General features: G+C 62.0%; 2 protein-coding genes across 4 annotated transcripts; one reads left to right on the plus strand and one right to left on the minus strand.

Moving 5' to 3' along the window:
• Positions 1-183: 183 nt before the first annotated feature.
• C13H16orf96 (chromosome 13 C16orf96 homolog) lies at positions 184-10,310 on the minus strand. The gene is made up of 16 exons (XM_020811927.3): positions 9,885-10,310; positions 8,733-8,837; positions 8,404-8,484; positions 7,862-7,948; positions 7,472-7,619; positions 7,046-7,119; positions 6,425-6,535; positions 6,008-6,082; positions 5,569-5,733; positions 5,280-5,398; positions 3,392-3,454; positions 3,197-3,283; positions 2,677-2,836; positions 2,353-2,452; positions 1,240-1,320; positions 184-1,121 (listed from the first exon to the last, which is right to left on the minus strand). Exons 1-16 carry the CDS (start codon positions 10,308-10,310, stop codon positions 928-930), a joined length of 2,076 nt encoding a protein of 691 aa, XP_020667586.3. The 3' UTR covers positions 184-927.
• Positions 10,311-10,690: 380 nt separating this feature from the next.
• On the plus strand, positions 10,691-18,614 carry CDIP1 (cell death inducing p53 target 1). 3 transcript variants are annotated; one of them, XM_020811932.3, is made up of 5 exons: positions 10,691-10,772; positions 15,321-15,419; positions 15,695-15,826; positions 16,421-16,721; positions 17,048-18,614. In XM_020811932.3, the coding sequence occupies exons 2-5, from the start codon at positions 15,335-15,337 to the stop codon at positions 17,157-17,159; spliced, it is 630 nt and encodes a 209-aa protein (XP_020667591.3). In that variant the 5' UTR covers positions 10,691-10,772; positions 15,321-15,334; the 3' UTR covers positions 17,160-18,614. The 3 variants fall into 3 exon arrangements, with proteins under 3 accessions (XP_020667591.3, XP_078237650.1, XP_072838882.2); XM_078381524.1 differs by lacking the exon at positions 10,691-10,772 and adding an exon at positions 11,377-11,473; XM_072982781.2 differs by lacking the exon at positions 10,691-10,772 and adding an exon at positions 13,898-14,193.
• Positions 18,615-19,358: the final 744 nt, after the last annotated feature.

Genomic DNA, 19,358 nt, shown 5'->3' on the forward strand with positions numbered 1-19,358 from the left:
GCTTCTGCTTCTTAAGGGCCTCGGTGTGTGTGTGTGTGTCTGTGTGTCTGTGTGTGTGTGTCTGTGTGTGTGTGTGTGTGTGTCAGTTTGATTCCCACCCTCTGTGCCATTCTTGGGCATGCAGCTGTTAGCCCCCACCCCTGTAGAAAATGACCCACATTTATCAGGACTTCCTTACAGCAGTTTTTAGAAAACAAATAACTTTATGGAGCCGTTTCCACCATCCACAGACTCTTGTTATTGACCACTTGGCAAAGGCTGGCCCTCCGCTCCTTCCTGGGAGGCAGCACCCGTGAGCCCTAGCCAGCACAGCCAATGGCAAAGAACGATGGGCATTGCAGTCCAATGACTTCCAGCGGGCTGTGAGCTGGTGGCTATGCTGCAAACAAAACCCTGTCCGAAGGTGGTTGTGGGTTTTTCGAAACCCTGTCTCACACGCATAGCAGCAAAGCTCTCCGCGGAGGGGAGGGACATGTGCAAAGAGATGATGGTGGCCCCCGGCGTGGTGAGCTGGGCCCCAAAGATGGGGCCACCAGCCCTTTCCAAAGGTGGCGTCTGGGAGATTCATGGCTGGCCTGTGCATCAAGCCAGCCTCCCCTGCCAAGAGCGAGACCCCCCCCCCACACACACACACACCCTGCCTGCTCAGCAGTCAAACCTGAGCCCTTGCTGGCCGCCCCCCTGTGCCCCATGGGAACGATGGCTCCATGCAGGCAGAGACTGGGCGAGAAGCGAGAGGAGGGCAGGCTGGGGTGGTGGTGGTGGGGCTGGCAGAGGAAAAAGGGGGGAGCCCCGCTTACTAGCTGCTCTCTGTGGGGAGAAGGGTGGGACCTGCCTGGGCCATCACGCAGAAACTCTGGCACCCCTGCCCTGCCAGCTGGGGGCAGCCACGGCCTCCTGGAGGGGAGCAGGAGCAGGAGGGGGAGCTCACAGGCCTGCCACCCCGCCACCGTTCCGGAAGTGGGACTGGCTGAGGCTCCTGGTCACAGACGCCACCGTCCTGTCCATGGACTCAAAGGTGAGCGGCTGCTGCTGTTGCTGGTGCTGCTGCTGGCGAGGGGTTCCATTGCTGCTGCTGCCACCGCCAGCCCCGGCTGGGCCCCCCCTCCGCATGGAGTTAGCTGAGAGAGAGAGAGAGAGAGAGAGGGACAGTGGCGGCTGCTGTCGGAGGCGAACAGGGCTTTACAGGCTCCGGAGTCAAGCCACCCCCACCCCCGGCCAAGTCCCACGTTAACTCACAGGCCGAGGGAGAGGCACCGATGTCTGCAAAGGCCGAGCGAGCTCTCTCCATCTTCGAGGGGGGTCGGGGGGGCTTCATCACTGCATGGGACAGGAAAGGGTGGGTAAAGCTGTCAGGGAGGGGCACAGCAGCCAGCAAAGAGGGATGGGCCTCCAGTGGGTCCCGAGGGAGGAGGCCTGGTCCCCTAAACCACCCACTCTGGAGGTCAGCTTTCTCCGGACGGGATCAGATGGGAGGAGACCGACATTCTAAGGGCTGGGAGATGCTGACATTCCCAGAGTGCGCACAACCACAGCTCCCCACATCCCTCCGGACAGCAGGATCAGTGGATACTGGGAGTTTGACTTCAAAAAAGGGTTAGGGTCAGGGTTTCCCATGATCTGGACCTCACATTCGCTGTTATCATAGTGACATAGCTTTGGCATGGCAGCTTGTCGTAAGGAAGCTAGTAGGCCAATGTTAACTTTGCAGACACCCCCTCGTTGGAAAAAGGAATTCCTCGCATGCTGAAAACCTTTGAGTGTTACAGGCAGAGCTTTTCATCCTCCCTCTAATTTGTACATGAGGTTGTTCTCCATCTCTTTGCCTCTGCCTTGCAGAATGTTCCCTTCGTGCAAATCAGTTCAGGTGAGAAATAAAAAAACTGCGAGAGCCCAGAATGGCAGGCCTCGTTCTGCCTGCCTGAGATGAGTTCCTGACTGGTCAGTTACAGACCGGCGGAGGACTTCATCCTTCCAGGGATCTCTGTGTGGAGACACCCTTTGATTTCTGCATCAGCAACAAAGAGTTTTGTTCTACTTTAACGGCCAACACGCTTGATGGGCCGGAAAGGTCACACCTCCGGCAAAGCGGGGGGCCCTTCTCTCGAGCTTGTGCCAAAGAAACCAGGGTGGTGGTGCCTCCAGGTGCAGTTGGCTTTGCGGCAGCCCCCTCCCGGGCCTGCCCTCTGGAAAAATCCCTGCTCCGAGCCATGGGTGCAAAAACGAGGCCTCCTCTGCCTAGCCTGGTAGGTAGAGAGCCCAGGAATGTCAACAAGGCTGCTGACGAGAAGGGTCTGTGGTCCCCCCGAAAAATGCCCCCTCCCTCCCACCCCCTCCCGCCCTGAAGCGCACCTGCAAACTCCTTCTGCAGGGCAAGCACCCGCTCTCCAGCTTGTGCGCTCACCCGCCCTTTGTAGAGAACACCGTTAACGCCAAGGATGTCCACTTCAGTCTGAAAGGAGGAGACACTCAGCTCGCAGGCCACTGCGCCCCCCCCTGCCCACTTCTATTGAGGATAAGAAAGGGGATGGGATGCATTCCAGGAGGAGGAGGAGGTACGTGTGAGTGTAGGTGTCCTTACCTGCCTGCCCCCCTTCACGGCTCCCTCTTTGCTCTCAGCATCCCCGGCCCTCCCCTCCCCCGTTGGGTGCCCCAGATGGCCCACCGGCTGCTCACATGGTCATAGGTGAGGGCGGTTGGGTCTCCGTAGGGATAGACAGTGGAGAGATCCTGGGAGCGGGACAGCCGTTTGATGGTGCAGGCCTGGTGGTGGGCTTGGCACTGCCAGCAGGTCTGTGGGGGCGGCTGGCTGCCTGCTTCGGTGGCCTCCTGATCCCTGGGGAAGGAAGGTATGCGAGGTTGCCCCAGGCAGGCTGGCCGGGGTCGCTTGAAATGGGAGCCCACCCACCCGCCCAAGCTGGCTCCCAAGGTGAAAGGGTTCCTCCTCGGAGGGAGGCGGCCAGCAGGTGGGGACTTCTAGTCCCCAGGCTGCTTCAGGGACTTCTAGCAGGGGCCGAGGACCCAGCAAGGAAATCATCTTACCTCGCAGCAAACCGTGGAGAAGCTTGGGGGTTGGGGTGGGGTGGGCCCCCCACGCTGGGCCTTTTCTTCCTTGGCTGCCTTTCAGGGCAGGCTCTCCCCAGGGAACCCTCCCTGCTGCCCCCCTCCCCAGGCCCCCCCATGGGCTCCTCCTCACTTCCTCTGCGGCCTTTGCAGGTATTCGTAGCCGTTGGCGCTGGCTGGACGTGGCCTGAGGGGTGCCTTCCGTACCGTGACCATGTGCCTGCAAGGGAGGAAGGGAGCTGAAAGCGAGGAGGAGGCCTGTCCCTGCTCCCCAGCTCCCAGCCGCACTCCCAACAACACAACCCCCCCCCGCGCTCTCCATACTCACGGCCCGGTCATCATGGTCACTGGCCGGTCGCAGGAGATGCACTTCACCCGCTCAAACAGCTGCCTGCAACACACCACAGCCCCCCCACACGTTAGGGCTCTCCATTGTGTCAGTGGGGCACGCACACACCCCACTCCACACATCCATATACCTGCCAGTCTGGAATTGCTCTTCCGTTTGCATGTCACTAGAGCAGGGGTCTCAAACATGCTGCCCAGGGGCCATTTGCAGCCCGCCGGATGATAGTTTGCGGCCCCCACCTTGCCTGCCCTATGAAGTGCCCCCGCGTCCTCTGCTGTCAAGAGTCAAAAAAAGCCTCACCTCGCTCACTGGATGTCTCCCAAGGCAGCGCCTCCTGCACCCCCCATGCAGAACTGCAGCCTGCCAGCCAGCCCACCTGTCTGCCAGCTGGCAGGCTGCAGCTCCGGATGGAGGGTGCAAGAGGTGCTGTCTTGGGGGAGAGCTGGCGAGCGAGGTGCGCTGCTGGCCCTTTTCCCCAAGCGCCCGAGTCACCAATGAGTGATGCCTGAGAATGGAGCTCGCTCCCAGTCTGTCCTCAAAGAGCCCCTCCAACAGCACCTCTTCCAGGGAAGCGACTCTTTGGCTCTCTTTCTCTCTTGGCACCCCCAGCACCAGCCTGGCCAGCGGCCACGTCAGCACCCAGCAGTGCTTCCTCCTCCTCTTCGTCCTGCTTCAGTCGCCTCAGCTCTGGAGGCTGCCTAGGCTTGCCTCGCAAAGTTTGCTCCTCTGTCGTGGTGAGGGTAGCTGCTGCTGCTGCTGCTGCTGAATGTGCCTGCGTGTATGTGTGTTTGTGTGTGCACACATGCCCATGCACACCTGTGGGAGGGCACCCCGTTCTGTTTAATTTCATGGGTACCGATGGAAGCTTTTCTCTTTTGGCAAGGCGATTCTGTGGGGGTTTTAAAAAATTTTTATGTCATGCCCTCCTGCCCCCCCCCCAGGCTAGGCGGTTGCCGGCGCTCCTGGAGAGGGTCGTGGCCAGTGACAAGGGCTCGCACCCCTCCTCCTCCTTGGAGCCCCAGCCAGGCTAAGGGAACTCCTGGGCAGCTTCCTTGGGCTCTTGCTACACTTGGCGGAAAATCTGATGGGGCCCAGCCCCACCCAGCCTCTGCCTCCAGCGGCCCCCAGGTAAATTGAGTTTGAGACCCCTGCACTAGAGCTTGCAGGAGACCTTGCACGCGAGGAGGAGGAGCAGAGCTCATGGCAGGGCTCCAGCGGGAGGACGCTGGGGACCCCCTGCAGGCTCACCTCCTTCCTCAAGCGCTGTGGCCAGGGACCAGGCAGCACACACCAGCCAGCCAGGCAGGGCAGGGCAGGGCAGGGCAGGGCAGGGCAGGGCAGGGCAGGGCAGGGCAGGGCAGGGCAGGGCAGGGCAGGGCAGGCTCTCGCTGACTCCCTCCTTGGGTGCCAAGCCTCCCAGGGAGGAGCTGCTGTACCCTCAGGAAGGAAAGGGTTGCAGCTCCTCCCTTTTCTGGCCAAGCCAAACAGGCTCCTTTTCCGGTCCCCCCAAACCTCGGAGACCTTCCGTCCAGGCCCCCCCATCGCCTGCGCCACCCTCCAAGAGGGTGGGGGCCTCTCCCTCGCTGGCCTAAGGAAGCCCCCTCCCGTAGGAGGTTGGGGCGTCTCCATCCAAAGGGCAGCCGCCATTGACTGTTCTGCAGGCCCTCTGCTCTTTACAATGGGAGTTTTAAAAATGGTTCGGGTTCCTTTTTCCCCCCGAAAAATCCTAATTTTACCTATGAAATTCCACCCCCATTTGCCCCAAAGTGTATTAAATAAAATGGGAATCTGGATTGCACTCTGGTCTGGGAGTTCTGGTGGATTGGAAAGCGATGGACAAGTACTTTTGATCAATAAACGGGCTCACTTCTTAAAGCCGGCCGCACTGTCTGCATCAAAGCGGGGGCCTTCGCTCAGGTACTTCTTGACAAACTTCCACACCTCTTCCAGCTCCCTGCTCAGAGGGTCCAACGCCATCCGGTCCAGCTGTGGGGTGGAAGGTCAGGCCGAGGGGATTTGAGCTCCGGTGAGGAGCCTGGCCTTTGCTCAGAGGGGGAACGACCAAGGGAGGGAGGGAGGCCCACGGCCGCTCGGCTGTGCCCTGGGAGAGCAGAGGTTCCCGTGGCCGGCCGCCAGAGAAGAAGAGGAGGGCTCACCTTGCAGTCCATGTCCGTGAAGAGCTTCTCCAAGGCCTTCTGCCAGTCCTTGTCCTGGAGGGACATCTTCTGGAGCAGGTCCTGCATCATCTCACTGAGCTGGCTGGTGGCCACCTGCAGCTCCCCGTGGTTCACTTTGGTCTCCAGGGCACTCTTGTCGGCTTTCTGGGGTGGGGGAGGAACCAATGAATACCTCTTCCCCCCCCCCCCCCCCCGTCCAGATCAGAGAGAAGCAATGGGATAATCATTTCTGGGAGTCCCAAACCCTGTTCTGCCTCCCACATCTCTCTGGTATTAAAGGAGCAGGAGCAGCTGTCCGGATGCCTGGATTTGTGGAAGGGAGCCGAAGCTCCAGCGGCTGCCCTGGCGGTTTCTCTCCCCACCCTCCAACCAACCAACCAACCTCGCCCCCCCCCCGGTCTCCCTGTGGCTCACTCACCACATTCATCTCTTCCCGTATCAGGGCTTTGTCTGCTTTGTTGATGTCCAACTGCTCCAGCATCAGGCGCATGGTCTTGGGGGGAGGGGGGAACAGGAAGGAAACCCAAGTGTTTGCTCATCCTTGGGCCACAGAAGGGGAAACTTGCCCCCACCCCATCCCTTCCGCAAGCGGCCATCGTATTCTCCCTTCTGCCTTCTCTGCCCCCTTCCAGGCTTTCGGCATCAGGCCTTTGAGTTGGTCAGTGAACCTCAAGAGAGGGGGGGGTTCAGGAGCAGAGGTCCCACAACTTCCCCTCCTGGAGAAAGAAAGGGAGCCCCACTGGGGCGCTCCGGACGGACCGTTTCCTGCTCTGCCTCATCCCCCTGCCGCCGGCCTCCTTGCCCCTTTCTCATGGCCCTGGAAGCAAAAGCTCACCTGCATGTCTTCGGTGCTCTTGGTCAGCCTCTCCATCCTTTTCTGGAGCTTCTCGCATTGTTCCTTCAACTTCTCCACCTGGTCGCTCATCCCTTGCAAGGACTCCTTCCTCTGCACGAAACCGGACGGAAGGAAGCTGCTGGGAGGCCCAGCTGGAGCGCCCTCGCGGCTGCTCCCGCCCGCCCGCCCGTCGGTCACGGCCACGTTTCCGTGCCTGGCCCCACCACTTTCACTCCACCCCAGGCTTCGACAAGGACCACAATTTTGCTAAATGGGGGTCTCAGCTACAATCAGGACATGACAAGTCCCAGAGGCCCAGGCACACTCAACCTAGAAGAAGTGCCCCTCTCCGCTGCTCCTCCTGCTCCGCCGCCCCACGGACTGAGCCAAAACAGCCCCTCGTGGGCACAGCTGCAGCCCTGAGGCTGAGCCCACGGCCAGCGCCAGCCCCTCTGGTACCTCCCACTTTTCTACTTCTACCCGGTCGGCTCCTTCTCCCGATCCACCCTCCTCCGAACGACCTACATTGCTTGTGTGTGTGTGTGTGGGAAATCAGCTCTCTGTTTCAAGGGGTGGGCACCCTTCCAGAGCGGCCCTGCCCTGGGCCCACCGAGGAGTCACCTGCTTCTCCTGGCTTTGCATCCGGTCCATCTGCTCCAGCAGAGCCTTCCACTCAGGCGAGAGTTCCGAAAGGGCTGGAAGAGACCAAGAAGAGACGTGCCGCGTGGGGGCCGCCTGGGCTCAACCCTGGCAGATCTGCGCTGGCCCCGAAAGAGGCGGCCCCCCTGAGTCGTTCTCTTGGGGCAGCTTCACCCGAGGCTTTCCCCAGAGGGTCTGCCCCCTGAGCGGGCGGCCCTTTTGCCAGAAGTGGTGGGATGCCACCCCTCTTCCCACCTCTCTCGTCAGAATCTCTGGGTCAGGAGCTGTCCGCATGGCCTGGCTCTTCTCCACACTCCCCCCAAGCCACAAGCCCCCTCCCAGGCACCAGCACGTGGGGGGGGGGGGCGCGTGCGACCCAGAGGAGGAGCTGGGGGGGGTCTGCCTTACCTCCTTGCCCCACCTGCTGCTTCAGCTGAGCCTCCAGCTGAGCCGTTCGGGCCAGTAGGGCCTCGTGCCGCTTGGGCAGCTGGGCAAGGAGGGCCAGCACCTCCCGGGCGGTTTTCTCTTGGCCCTCCTTCTCTTCCTCCAAGAAGCTCTGCAACGCCAGGGCATGCCGCCGTGAGAAAAGGCACAGCGCAGCAGCAAGGGGGCTGGGCGGGGATTTGGGAGAGGGGCACTCAAGGGGCCCCCACAGAGCCACGGCCCCCACAGGGCAGCTGTGGGCCAGTCACCCTCCCTCAGCCCGTCCTACCTCTCTGGGTTTTTGCCACAACCCCAGAAACATAGCCAAGGGTATTGTGGAAGCTGCTTCTTGGAACCACCGGGCGCTGCACTCACCTGGCTTGTGAGCGTCTCACAGAGGGTGCTCCAGCGCACCAGGTCCGAGGCGTCCTGGAGGGTGGCGGTGGCGGCGGCGCCTCCTCCCTGGGAGGAGAGGGAAGAGGCAGGCCCGTCTGGAAGGCTTTTCGCAGCCTGAATCCTCCAGAATCCACTCCCAGCCCTGCTGCTGCTTGGAGGATTTTGACAGCCTCCTCTTAAAAAGCCAGCTGGGAAAGCAGCTTGAGCCGCCTGTCACCCACTTCCTCTGCTGGAGGAAGACCAGACTCTCAAGCAGCAGGAAAAGGGACACCAAGGAGCCAACATTTCGGTGTGTGTGTGTGTGGAGTGCATGAGACCTTGGGGGTGGGCGGGCTTCCTTGGAATACGACTCCCCACCCCTGCCATTTTTGCAGTAAGGAGAGCTAAGGCACAGCAGGGCAGAAGAGGGCCGGGGACGGGGGGGGGGACACACAGGGGAGGCGCACTGAGCCAGCTGGGGGCTGGAGGAAGGGCACAGCCAAATTGTCCTGCCCGCCTTCCGCCCGGCAGGGTCCACTTACCAGCTGCTCCCGGAGATCTTCCAGCAGTTTGGCCTGCTCATCCAGACGCAGAAGTTGCTCCTTCATTTCTTCCACATTGAGCTAAAAACAGCAACCGTTAGAGCATGTGCAAAGTGACTCCTCCCGCCTGCAAAGTCACACACCCACACCCCTGGGCCTTGCAGACAGGGGCCTCTCTGGCTGGCTTCCTTCCTTCCTTCTTTCCGGGGGGGGGGCTTCCTTCTTAGGAAATCCACCCTGGGCAAGGTGCTCCTCTCGGACCAAAGGTGCAAAGAGGTTTTCTGGATCACCCGGTTTTACCGGAGGCGCCCCGGGGTGCTGCTACTCACTTTGCTAAAGCTGTCCTTCAGCTGTCCCAGCTCACCCTCGAAGTTACTGGTGGCCACTTTCAAGGAGTAGATGTTGTTCAGCAGATCCTGCAAGGTCTTCATTGCCTATCAAGGTGCAAAATAAGAAGAAACAGAGGTTTGGACCAAAAGGAGGAGGATTCAGAGCGCAGCTGTCCTGAGGATCTCCGAGTCTCAGGAAGGAAACCCAAACAGACCACCCCAGACAACTGCCAGCAGCGCAAGGAGGGGGAAGAAGGCACAGCCTCCCTGCATGCACGCACACACGCACACACGCACGCGTGACAAAGGGCTTGACAAAGCAGCTTTTAAGGATGGCAGTCCCCAAGTCCTCCCCGGTTGGTCCAGGCAGAGGCCGTGCAAGCCGGTTCTGGGAACTGCGATCCCAAAACATAACTCTCCCCCCCCCCACCGCCCTTATTCTCCTGCAGGGGAAAGTCTTCAAACGGCTATTGCAGAAAGAAGGAACATCACAGGGGGACTCAAGAGGGAGACCTAGAAGGGCAGCCCCAAAGAACTCCCCCCAACAAGGCCGCAGCCCCATGCTCTGGGTCCTGAGGCGGCTCTCCAGAGGGCCCGCGTCTCTTCTGTGGGGCCTCAACATACAGCTAGGAGCCTCGCAAGACAGCTGGTCCCTGACAGAGCCATCCCCCAAGCCCTTCAAAGCTTAAAAACCCGTATCTGACATCAGGATCAGAAGGCAAACTTGGCAGTCCAGTCTTTTCTTGTATAAGGACGACATTTCCAGAGAGAGAACGAGAGAGAGAGAGAGAGATGCTTTTTCTGCTGCAATGAAAGCAACGTAGAGTCTCGTGACACCTAAACGGCTAGCCCACGGGTGTAAGATGTCCTGGAGCTGCAGCCCTCCAGAGAAACAAACGGCAGTCCACAGGAGCAGCTGCCAAATGAACCCTCTCTCGGCCTCTTTCCTGTTTTGGCTTCTACAGCTCCCTTTCCCTTAGCATTTGCCACGTCCCTTCTGTGGTGGTGTACCAGCTACACCAGTGAGCCAAGGGCCAGGGTTGGGCAACCCAGGCCAAGCGACCGATCCAAGTTGTCTGTGGAAGGGAGGGAGGGAGGGAAGGAGAGGAATCGGGCCTCTTCCGCTGGACAGCTGAGTGCCCAACGACGTACCTTGGTCATCCCTTCCTCGTTCACTTCCATCTTCTTCTTCAGCTGCATCATCTGCCACATGTCCTGGGCGGGCTGGCCCCCACCCTGGCTGCGGGCCAGCAGCTGGTCAGTGCCCGGAGTATCGTTCAGGAAGTTCAGCTGCTTCTCAAGGGCCGAGATCCTCTCGTGCATCTGGTGGAAGATGGAGCTGGATTTCCTGGCCAGCGGGACGGCTTCGGCCGATGCCGTGACGGAGGCGGGAAGGCCAGAGGGTGGCTTAATAAAGTCCAGCTCGTCATCGGTGATTTCTTTCTTTACGTCTCGCAGGTGGAGGTGCTCCAGGAGGCTGTGCAGGAATAAGTGGAGGGCATTGAAATTGACGTTGCCAAGTTCTGGAGTGCCAATTGCCAGGTTGACCAACTCTGCAAAGGAGATGCTGTGGCTCATGCCTCCTTCTGTGGCGCCCGGCGGCTTCGGAGAAACGGGTGGTGGCCTTCCCACAAGTCCTGATAGACCCAGAGGTGGCGAGCTGGTTGTCTTAGAGACTCCAAGATCAGGCTCGGAGTTAATCAGTCACCGCCATGGGCACAGATTGCTCTGGGGAAGGGCCTCTGGGCAAGGTTCCTGCCGAGTTCTCTTTGGCGTGGAAAGTTTCTGCCCGTTGCTAGGAGACCCTGGAACACGGTGAGAGATCTGGACGAGGGGGAAGAAGGGCAGCAGGAAGGGCTCTCCCGAAAGGGGGTGAGTCACGTTGTTCCTTAGAGCGAAGCCTAGGGAGCTTCAGCCTCCGGAAGGACGGATGGATGGGCGGACGGACTTGGACAGCCGGACAGCCGGCTACCAAGAGAACCAGCTGGAGGCTTGCCAGGAACACCCGAGCTGAGTCAACGACATGCAAAGGGCTGAGATGTAAACTCGTACCCTCCTCCCTGTCTTCCTGACCCCACCTGCAGGTCCTGGCACTTTTGCCTCTTTAGGCGGCCCAGGTGATGGTGTGGGTGCATTCTACCTGAAAAGGTGCTGTCTGGCGACCCTCTCAAAGGGGAAGGGGCCAGGAGGCAGAGAGGGGTCCAAAAGAGGGTTCCCCCCACCCACCCCTCATGGCTCGAAGGCCGCTCCCCACCCCCACCCCCACCCCCACCCCCATGGCTCGGCTGCCCTTGGCTTCCCTTCCCGGCTGCTTGGTGGAAGAGCCCTTCCTCCTCCGAGGGCGACCAGCCCTTCTGCTGACCAGCCTCGGCTTCCTGGCTCGGCTCGCGCCCTGAAGGCGCCCCGGCTGGCAACCCCCCCCCCGCGCCCCCCCCCTGCACGCTCCCCTGGCAACGCTGGCAAGCAAAAGGCAAGCCCTTTCTCGGGCGGACTGGGGGGTTCTGGGAGATGTAGTCCAAGGGACCCTCAAGCCCCGGGCGGCGGGCGGGCGGACGAGGCGCCATCAATCACGCCGGGGGGCGGGGTCTCCCGGACACTTAGCCCCGCCCCGCCCCGCCCCTCTCGAGGCCCCGCCCCCCTCCCTCCCTCCCTCCGTCGGAGTCGGCGGACGCCTGAGAGGAGCGCAGGCCGGCGCCGGGCCCTCGCTCGGTCCCGCGGGGGTTCCTCCGTCCCGGGGAACGGTGAGTGGGGGGGCGGGGGGGCGGCGGCGGGACGAGGGGGGGCCGGCCCGTCTTGCCCCGCCCCTTCCCGGGAGGGGGGTCTCTTCCCCCCCGCCGCAAACCGGGCAGCCCCCCCCCGAGGGGCTTGGCTCCGTCGCCCGTCGCGGGGCATGCTGGGAGACGACGGCCAGGGGAACGGAGGGGGGAGGGAAGAGCCGCCGCGGGCCCGGAACAGCCGAGGGGGGGGAAAGAGGACGCCGGTTCGAATCCCGGCCCGGGAGGGAAGGAGGGGGCCAGGCGGGCGGAGGGGGATCAGGGGCAGAGGCGGACACCCCTGACAGAGACCCCGCCTGAGGTCTCCCCCTAACACTCCCCCGCCCGGGAAAAGGGGGTGCGTGGGAGCCAGTCTCTCTGGGAGGGCGGCACGTGATGGGAGTTGTAGTCCCACGACTCTTGGGGGGCGGAAAGGCCAAGAGTTGGGATGCGAGGAGCTGGGTGGGTCTGGCCGGCCCTCAGGCCTGTTTGTGCCCCAGAAGTCCTAGACCGGGGGGGGGGTGCCGAGGGCCCCTCGGGAGGGTTGTGTCCTGTGGGGTCCTCCCTCCTGGGCCCAGCCAGATCCACTCGACCCACGCAGGCCCCACACGGTCTGCCCCTGCACCTGTGCTCCAGGGGGAGCCTAAGGGGCAACATCTGGACGCTGGTCCGGTGGAACTCCCTGCCACAAGTCGTGGCAAAAGCAGATCGGTGTTCCCCTCAAACTGGACACCTCTGAGGAGCCCTGACAGCCGCCGGGTCGGATTCCCTTGGAGGGGGAGGAGAGCCGCCCTGAGTTCCTGGCTTTGTAATCCTTGGCAGCGCGGAAGGGAGGAAGAGCCGGAAGCCACCTCACTCTCCCCTCTCCCCCCCCCCCCGCCTGCACCTGCCTTGCCCAAATCTCACCTTTTCTGGAAAGATGTCCACAGAGGTTTGGCTGCTCATGCCGACAGGAGGCAGAAGAGGGCCAGCCTCTGTGGGCATCTCATGCCCGGGAGGTGGCGCGGGGCAGCTGACGAGGGTAAGGTTTCTGTGTGGTGCAGGTGAGCGCCTGGGAATCCATGTCAGGGTCTGGTTTCTCTTCTGAACTCTTCTGGGGCCTTCTGGAGATCTGCCGGGGCCAAGGGGCAGCGGCGGGGGGGGGGACATGACAAGAACCGAAGGCCTGGAGTTGGAGGACCAACCGAGCCGGTGCCCGGCGGCCCTTTTGCCGGCAGATTCTTGGCTGTGTGTGGCAGCAGCCATCGTGGGAGAGGAAGCGGCACCTCTGTCAGAGGAGAACAGCAGGGAGAAAGGGCCGTGGACGTGGCCCCCCAGGGTGTCAGAGCAGGGGCGTGGCCTCTCGTGGACAAAGCTATGGGGAGAAGGAGACCCGCCGCCGGGCAAGCCTGCTCATCTGCCACCTGCCCAGCGTTTTGGCACCAGCTCTCTTTGGGTGCCAGGGGGCACCTGCTCCAGAGGAGGAAGAGGAACGAAGCCCTCTTCAGTTCTGCAGGCGGCTCCCCCAACAGCGGGAGGTATCGCTACGCAGGATCTGTGAGCAGAATCCGGCAAGACTCACACACACCCCTGGCCACCCCTTGCAGGTGAGGAACGTCGTTTCCCCAAGAGATTTCCACGCCCACAAGACCCTTTCTTGAGAAGGACCCGAGGGCAGGAAGCAGTGCTGAAAGAAAGACTTCTTATTCGCCATGCTGGGCAGCCCCCCTAAGCCGCTCCGGGGTCTACCCATCCCGAATGTAAAAAGCCGCCGACTGCAGGAACCCCCTTCTGAAGGAAGGGGAGGGACACGCTCTCAGCCGCCCCCCCAAGAGGTCTGCGATGCCCCGAAGGAGGTGGGCAAACCCCCCCCCGCTGCCGTCCTGCCAGAGGATTCTGCTTTCCCGTCAAACCGGTCCAGATTCGGGAGCGCCCTGCTGCCCTCTCTCCTGCCCTTGTGCACACCGAAGGCTTTCCCGGCCCCCTGCAGAAGCCCCAAGACGAGGCCCTTCCCGGGCCCGCAAGAGCTGCCGGCTGGGGGTCAGGGAGACCCGCCCGACCTCCCCTCGCCCGCTGGGTGAGGACCCTGGTGCCGAGAAGCTGCTGCTGGTTTTCTCCTGGAGCCAGCTTGGCCCCTGCTGCCGGGAAGGCCCAGGACGGATGGCGGCAGAAGTACTGGGTTTGGCAAGGGCTGCGTGATGCAGGATCCTTGGGGCTGTCGGAGGCTGTTTGTTGCGCGAACCTTTCCAAGGCGCCCCCCCCCCCCGTCTTGCCTTTTTCAAGGAGTGAGGAAGTGGCCTCTGTCAAGGGGCCTTTGTTCCCGGGAACTGAGGCGAGGGCTAACGCCTCTGTGTGTGTGTGTGTGTGTGTGTGTGTGTGTGTGTGTGTGTGTGTGTGTGTGTGTGTGCGTGTGCGCGCGCTTTAGGACAGGCAGCCTCCGCAGGCCCAGCTGGGCAGCCCAGCCCGCAGAGGTTCTCCTCAAGGGAAGAGGGAGGGGAGCCTCTCGGCCAGGAGTTCCAAGGGGCAGCAGAAGGTGGAGCTGCCGCTCGCCCGCAGCCTGCCTGCCCACCCTCTGTGGTGTGATCCCTCCTGGATCTGGTTTCCAGGGATGCTGGCCTGGATTTTGTAGCATCTCACGTGGCCTGGACGGGATCACATGGTGGAAGGAGCAGCAGCAGCAGCAGCTCCGTGGTGGCTGCCGAGGAGGCCAGAACGGAGGCGAGCGAGGGGTGTGTGTGTGTGTTTGTGTGTGCGTGTGTCTTTCTCTACTCAGACCAGGAGGGCAAGGGGGGAGGTCTGCTTCTTCCGCCTCCATGCCTGGAAGGAGCCCCCCAGCTTGGCCCCTGCTCCCAAGCCCGCCAGCGGTGGAGCAGTGGAGTCTGGGTCGAGTGCTTTGCTGGGGGGGGGAGGGAGGGGGGACGTGGCCCCTAAAGCCACGTCAGGGCAGGAGGATCCTTTGGTTGGTCAGGGAGGGGAGGTGGGGGGGTGTCTTGATGCCGTGTGTGTGTGTGTGTGTGTACCTTTGGATGCAGCATCCAGGGGAACGGGCAACTGCGGTGGATGGCTCTTCCATTGCCCAGGGAGGGCGCCCTTGTCCACCAGACCCGAGAGTGGGTGGCGGTGGCCGGGGTGGCTGGAGGACAAAGAAGGGGAAGGGCGGCTTGGCTGGATGTTGGGCAAATAGGATTCACCCCCCCCCTTCCCATTTTTTTTGGAGGCAACGCTAGAGCCTGTCAGTGATGGAGGGGGGTGTGGAGGGCAGAGAAAGGAAGGGAACAACTGGGTGGCCTCATCGCTTCCGGTCTTGGCATGGAATGAACTTGGAGGGCATCTCTTGAGTCTTGCATACACCTTTGTTCACATGCCCCCCTCCCCTGCCTGCGCGCATGCACACGAGAGGCGACAGCCTTGGCTGCCAGGTTAGGGGGTGGCAATTTCCCCCTCCCCAGTTTCCGAAGGCGTTTTTGATTCTAGTGCCTTGAGTAAGTCTTGCGGGACATCCTAGGCCTGCAGAAGGCAGGAAGTGAAACGTGAGGGGAGAGGCTTTCTGAATGCAATTTAGGAAATTGAATATTTGGCACAGGTGGGTTTGCCCTGTCCCTGGGGGGGCAGAGGGGGTGCGGAGAGACAGGAGGGCTGGGGAGAAGACAGCCAGCTGGGCCAGGGGTGGCGGCTCTTCTCTCCTGGACTTCTCCCCCTAAGCCAGCAAGCGCTTCTGCTTCTCTGCACAGGCTTAAGGGGGTAGGAAATAAATGGGCTCTGGACCCCCGACAAGGGGCCTTCCCCCCGCAGTGGGGTGGGTGGCCCTTTGCTTCCCAGCCTCCCCGGTCACCTGGCCCTCCGCTTGCTTTTCCAGGCCAGCATTGAAGCATGTCGAGCGACCCTCCCCCGCCGTACCCGGGGGGCCCGTCCGCCCCGCTCATTGAGGAGAAGGATGGTTCCCCTTTCCCAGCAGGTAAGGCGCCAGGCAGAGGGGGGGGGACAGGCTGGCTTCTGCCCTGTGGCTCCCACCTGGGCTTCCCCAGAGGCCGCCTGGTGTCATTCCTCGGGCAGCCGGAGGAGACCGCCGGGAGGTTTGCAGGGGTGGGGAGGGCCTTGCTCAGCTTGCTTTGAGCCAGGCACGGATCCTCGTAAAGGACGCCCCTCCCGTGTCCCGCCGGTCTCCCCGGGCGGCGCATCTGGTGCCTCTGCCTACAGAAGCCATCCCTTCCCCTTGGCGTGCTTCTCCAGGCAGGGTCTCGCCCGCTGTGGTCCAGCCACCTTCGGATGTCGGCCCTCCGCCCTACGAACCGCCACCGCTGCAGCCGGGCTTCGTTCCCCCACCTGTGTCAGCCGATGGCTCCATGCCCTACATGCCACCTGGTGAGTGGAGGGAGTGAGACGGCGTTGGAGGGGGGCCCTCGGGGATTGTTTCTCTTTTGGGCTGGGCTGGGCTGGACTCCGGGAGGCAGTGGAAGATAGGAGGGCCTGGCGTGCTCTGGTCCATGGGGTCACAAAGAGTCGGACACGACTAAACGACTAATCGACGGGCTGGATGAGGGCAGAAGGCCAGCCATTTAGAGAACCCCAGTAAAGGGGTGGCCAGCAGGATGAGAAGGGCCACCCTCTCTGTTGGACAAGGTGGAAGTCCCCTGTAGGGACCCCGAACCCCAGATTTCTCCCCCCCCCTTGAGATCCCAGTATTGACGTTTCCAGAGGAGTAGCTGGAGTCAGTCAGCTCCGTTCCCGTGCAGAGTTTTCTGTTGTTAATCCCTTTGCCACCAAAGCCCTCCTTTCTCACCAGGGATCAGGGCCAGCCTTCCAAAGGAGCAGCCCCGCACCCTCCCGTGAGCAGTTCCCTTGCCCTGGCTGGCGGTTCGGGGATTGGGGGGGGGAACGGCTGTGACCTTGGAGGTGCCGCAGTCTTGAGTGGCCCCAGGCCTGGAGTGAGAGCCCCTCTCTGTGTTTTCTTTTCAGGAGGCTACTACATGCCACCAGGACCGCACCCCCCGATGGGCTACTATGCCCCGGCCGGCCCCTACGCCCCTGCTGGTCCCTATGCCCCTACCAGCCCCTACGCCCCGGCCGGCGGCCAGACGGCGACGGTCCTGGTGCCCTCGGGGACCTCGACCACGGTGACGGTCCTGCAAGGCGAGATCTTCCAGGCGGCGCCTGTGCCCACAGTCTGCCCGCACTGCCAGCAGGCCATCACCACCAAGGTCACCCACGAGATCGGCCTCATGAACTTCCTCCTGGGCTTCTTCTGCTGCTTTATGGGGTGCGTGAAGCGCTGGGCGGGAGGAGCCCTGGGCCAGCGGGCAGGCTGGTCTCAGACTTGGGCACAAAGGCCACTGGGCTGGGCTGGGGTGGGGGGAGGAAGGGCCCCTGGCCTGGCTGAAACAACATCCCCCGGACACTGGTGGGGATGGCCCTGGGGCTGGCAGCAGTGGGCGGTTGGGGGGCCGTGTGGGGGGGGAGGCTTCTGTGACCTGGGATTCGCCCACCTCCTTGCAGGGAGGGGGGGAGGCAGCAGGAGGTGCCCGGAAGGCAGGTTTTCCTTCCGGCCTGCGGCCCTGACCGGCTCCCCCTTCCTCTCCCGTCCAGGTGTGACCTCGGCTGCTGCTTGATCCCCTGCCTGATCGATGAGTTCAAGGATGTGACGCACACCTGCCCCAACTGCGAGGCTTACATCTACACGTACAAGCGCATGTGCTAACACTGCACATGTTCCCACCCTGGGTGGGGGGTGCGGGGGGGTGGAGAGGCCGACCTCCATCTCCTTTCACCACTGGCCGGATTCCCTTGCCTCCCGTCCGTCCTTGCTCGTCTCCTTTCTCCTCCTCCTCCTGTTGCAGAGAGTTCCCAAGGCTACCTCGGAGGCCTCCTGGCGTCTGTCACAGGGGCCTCGGAGGGGGAACAGGAGCAGCCCTCCTGGCTTGCTGCTCCTGCCCGTGTGTCCCCACCCCACCCCGGGTCTCTGTAGCTCCCCACCCCGGCACCTGGCTAGCATGGGGCCCAGCTGCGTGGAAAGCAGGATTCATCCTGCAGAGGCAGGGCAGGCCCTGAGCTGGCTGTCCACTTTGACTTCTACTCCTTACACCTGCCGAGAAAGAAGGCAGCCGTACCTTGGGGTGCCGTGTCACGTTTCTGGAGCGCTGGAGGCACTGCTGACGGGGGGAGGGCAAGGAGCTCCATCCTCTCGCGTGCAAAAGAAGCGACTGTGGGGGTGGGGGGTGGGGGTGAGTCTGCCTGCTTCTGTTCCCAGACCGTGGCTTGTGCGTTGGGCTCCCATGGTGTCTTGGCCTGTCCCTGAAGGCTGCTCTACTGCTTGTTTTTTTCCCCTGGGGGGGCCACTGGATGCCAAGAGAGAGGGTGCTGCCTTGGCCGGGGAGGTGGGCGTTCTCCGTGGCCGCCGCAGAAGCCCGCTGGATGGGTCCCTGAAGTCTGGACTCTTCTTGCTAGGAGGGCCAGGCTGTGGATGTTGCCTCTGCTTCTGTTCCCCCCCCCCCCGCCCGTGCGTCTGGCAGCCCTGTTCTTGGTCTCACCTGCCCGTTTTCTCTCTCCTCGCGCTATGCCTGCTCTCTGCGCCATCTGTCTGTGTGTTTTAGGGATGGGGGGCAGAGTCAAGACGTTCAGCACTTTGTAATCCGCTCTCATCCCCAGCATGGAAATGTCTCAGCGAGCTGGAGTGACAGCTTGCTTGAATTCCATTTTTTGTTTTGTTTTTGTTATGAAAACTATTTGTGACTGTGCAGCAATGTGACACACCTGTGCCCACCTTCCTGCCCCCCCCCCCGGGTCTTGCACTGATTCCTCTAGAAGAGCCAGTTTTGCACTGACGACAAGCAATAGGGCCAGGAGGGGGAGCCGGCTGCCCAGGTTCCTCCGTCCATCGGGCATGCACGCTCTCTTTCCTGATTGGTGCCTCCAGAGCACGTGGCCTTCCCTCGTTCCCACCAGCCCCGTCCTCCACCCACCCACCACTCCGTCCCAAGGGCTGCTGTGGACGAGGAAGGTGCAAGAGCACAAAGCCGGAGGCCCTGAGGACGACAGATCCAGCTGTGAAATATTTTGAGCCAGCCGGAAGGGTTTACGCTGTTACTGCACAGCAGAAAGTAAGCGGCTGGTGCTTTTCTGTGGTTGTATATAAATAAACGACAAACCCACCATGCTCTGTGTGGTGTTTGTGTGGGAAATTCTGGGTGGCGCCTATGCTGGAGCAAGGGGAAGCAGAGTTGCTGTGGTCACTTGGTGCAAGGTGGATGGGATGTACACTTGTAGGGGGTGGCAGGATCTACTTGAGCCGTAGTGCCAGGTAGACAGGAGGCCCCTTCCCAGCTGGGCAGTGCTCACCTTCACCCCCCTGCCCCTGCCAGAGGGATGTGGAGACACATGGAGACCTGCAGGACAGCTGGTTTCCTGCCGTCGGAATACAACCGCAGAGGCACGCGTGGGCCACCCAAAGGCACCACCCTCCTGGAACACCCTTTGGGGAAGGTGCCCGCCGGCCCAGAGTTTCTCCTCCGTCCAGGGAACATCCCTTAGCAGCCCACGTTTGCTCCTGCATGCCACAAGCGGTGCCACGGCTGTATGACAGCCGCTGTCTCCTCTGTTCAGAACTGGCTAGGGAGTAGAGCAGGAGGTTCCCCATGTGAGTAGCGGCAACACCTTTTCTCCAAAGGGCGCTTGGGCGCCACTTGCCACAGCACAGAGCCTTCGAAGGAAGACTGGCACAAGGAAGAAGAGCACCCAGGCCCCACACCCAGCTAGGCTTTACAGAGAAGGAAACGGCCGGCCTCTGCAAGGGGCTTTCGTAAACGTTGCTAGCTGTCACTTTGGGAGAGCCAGAGCGCTGGATTGGGATCCCGCTCTTGACTGAACATTGGATCGCTCTTGTTCAAGAGTCATGTTTAGT

Source organism: Pogona vitticeps, chromosome 13 (assembly GCF_051106095.1).
Source record: "Pogona vitticeps strain Pit_001003342236 chromosome 13, PviZW2.1, whole genome shotgun sequence".
Taxonomy (NCBI): Eukaryota; Metazoa; Chordata; class Lepidosauria; order Squamata; family Agamidae; genus Pogona; species Pogona vitticeps.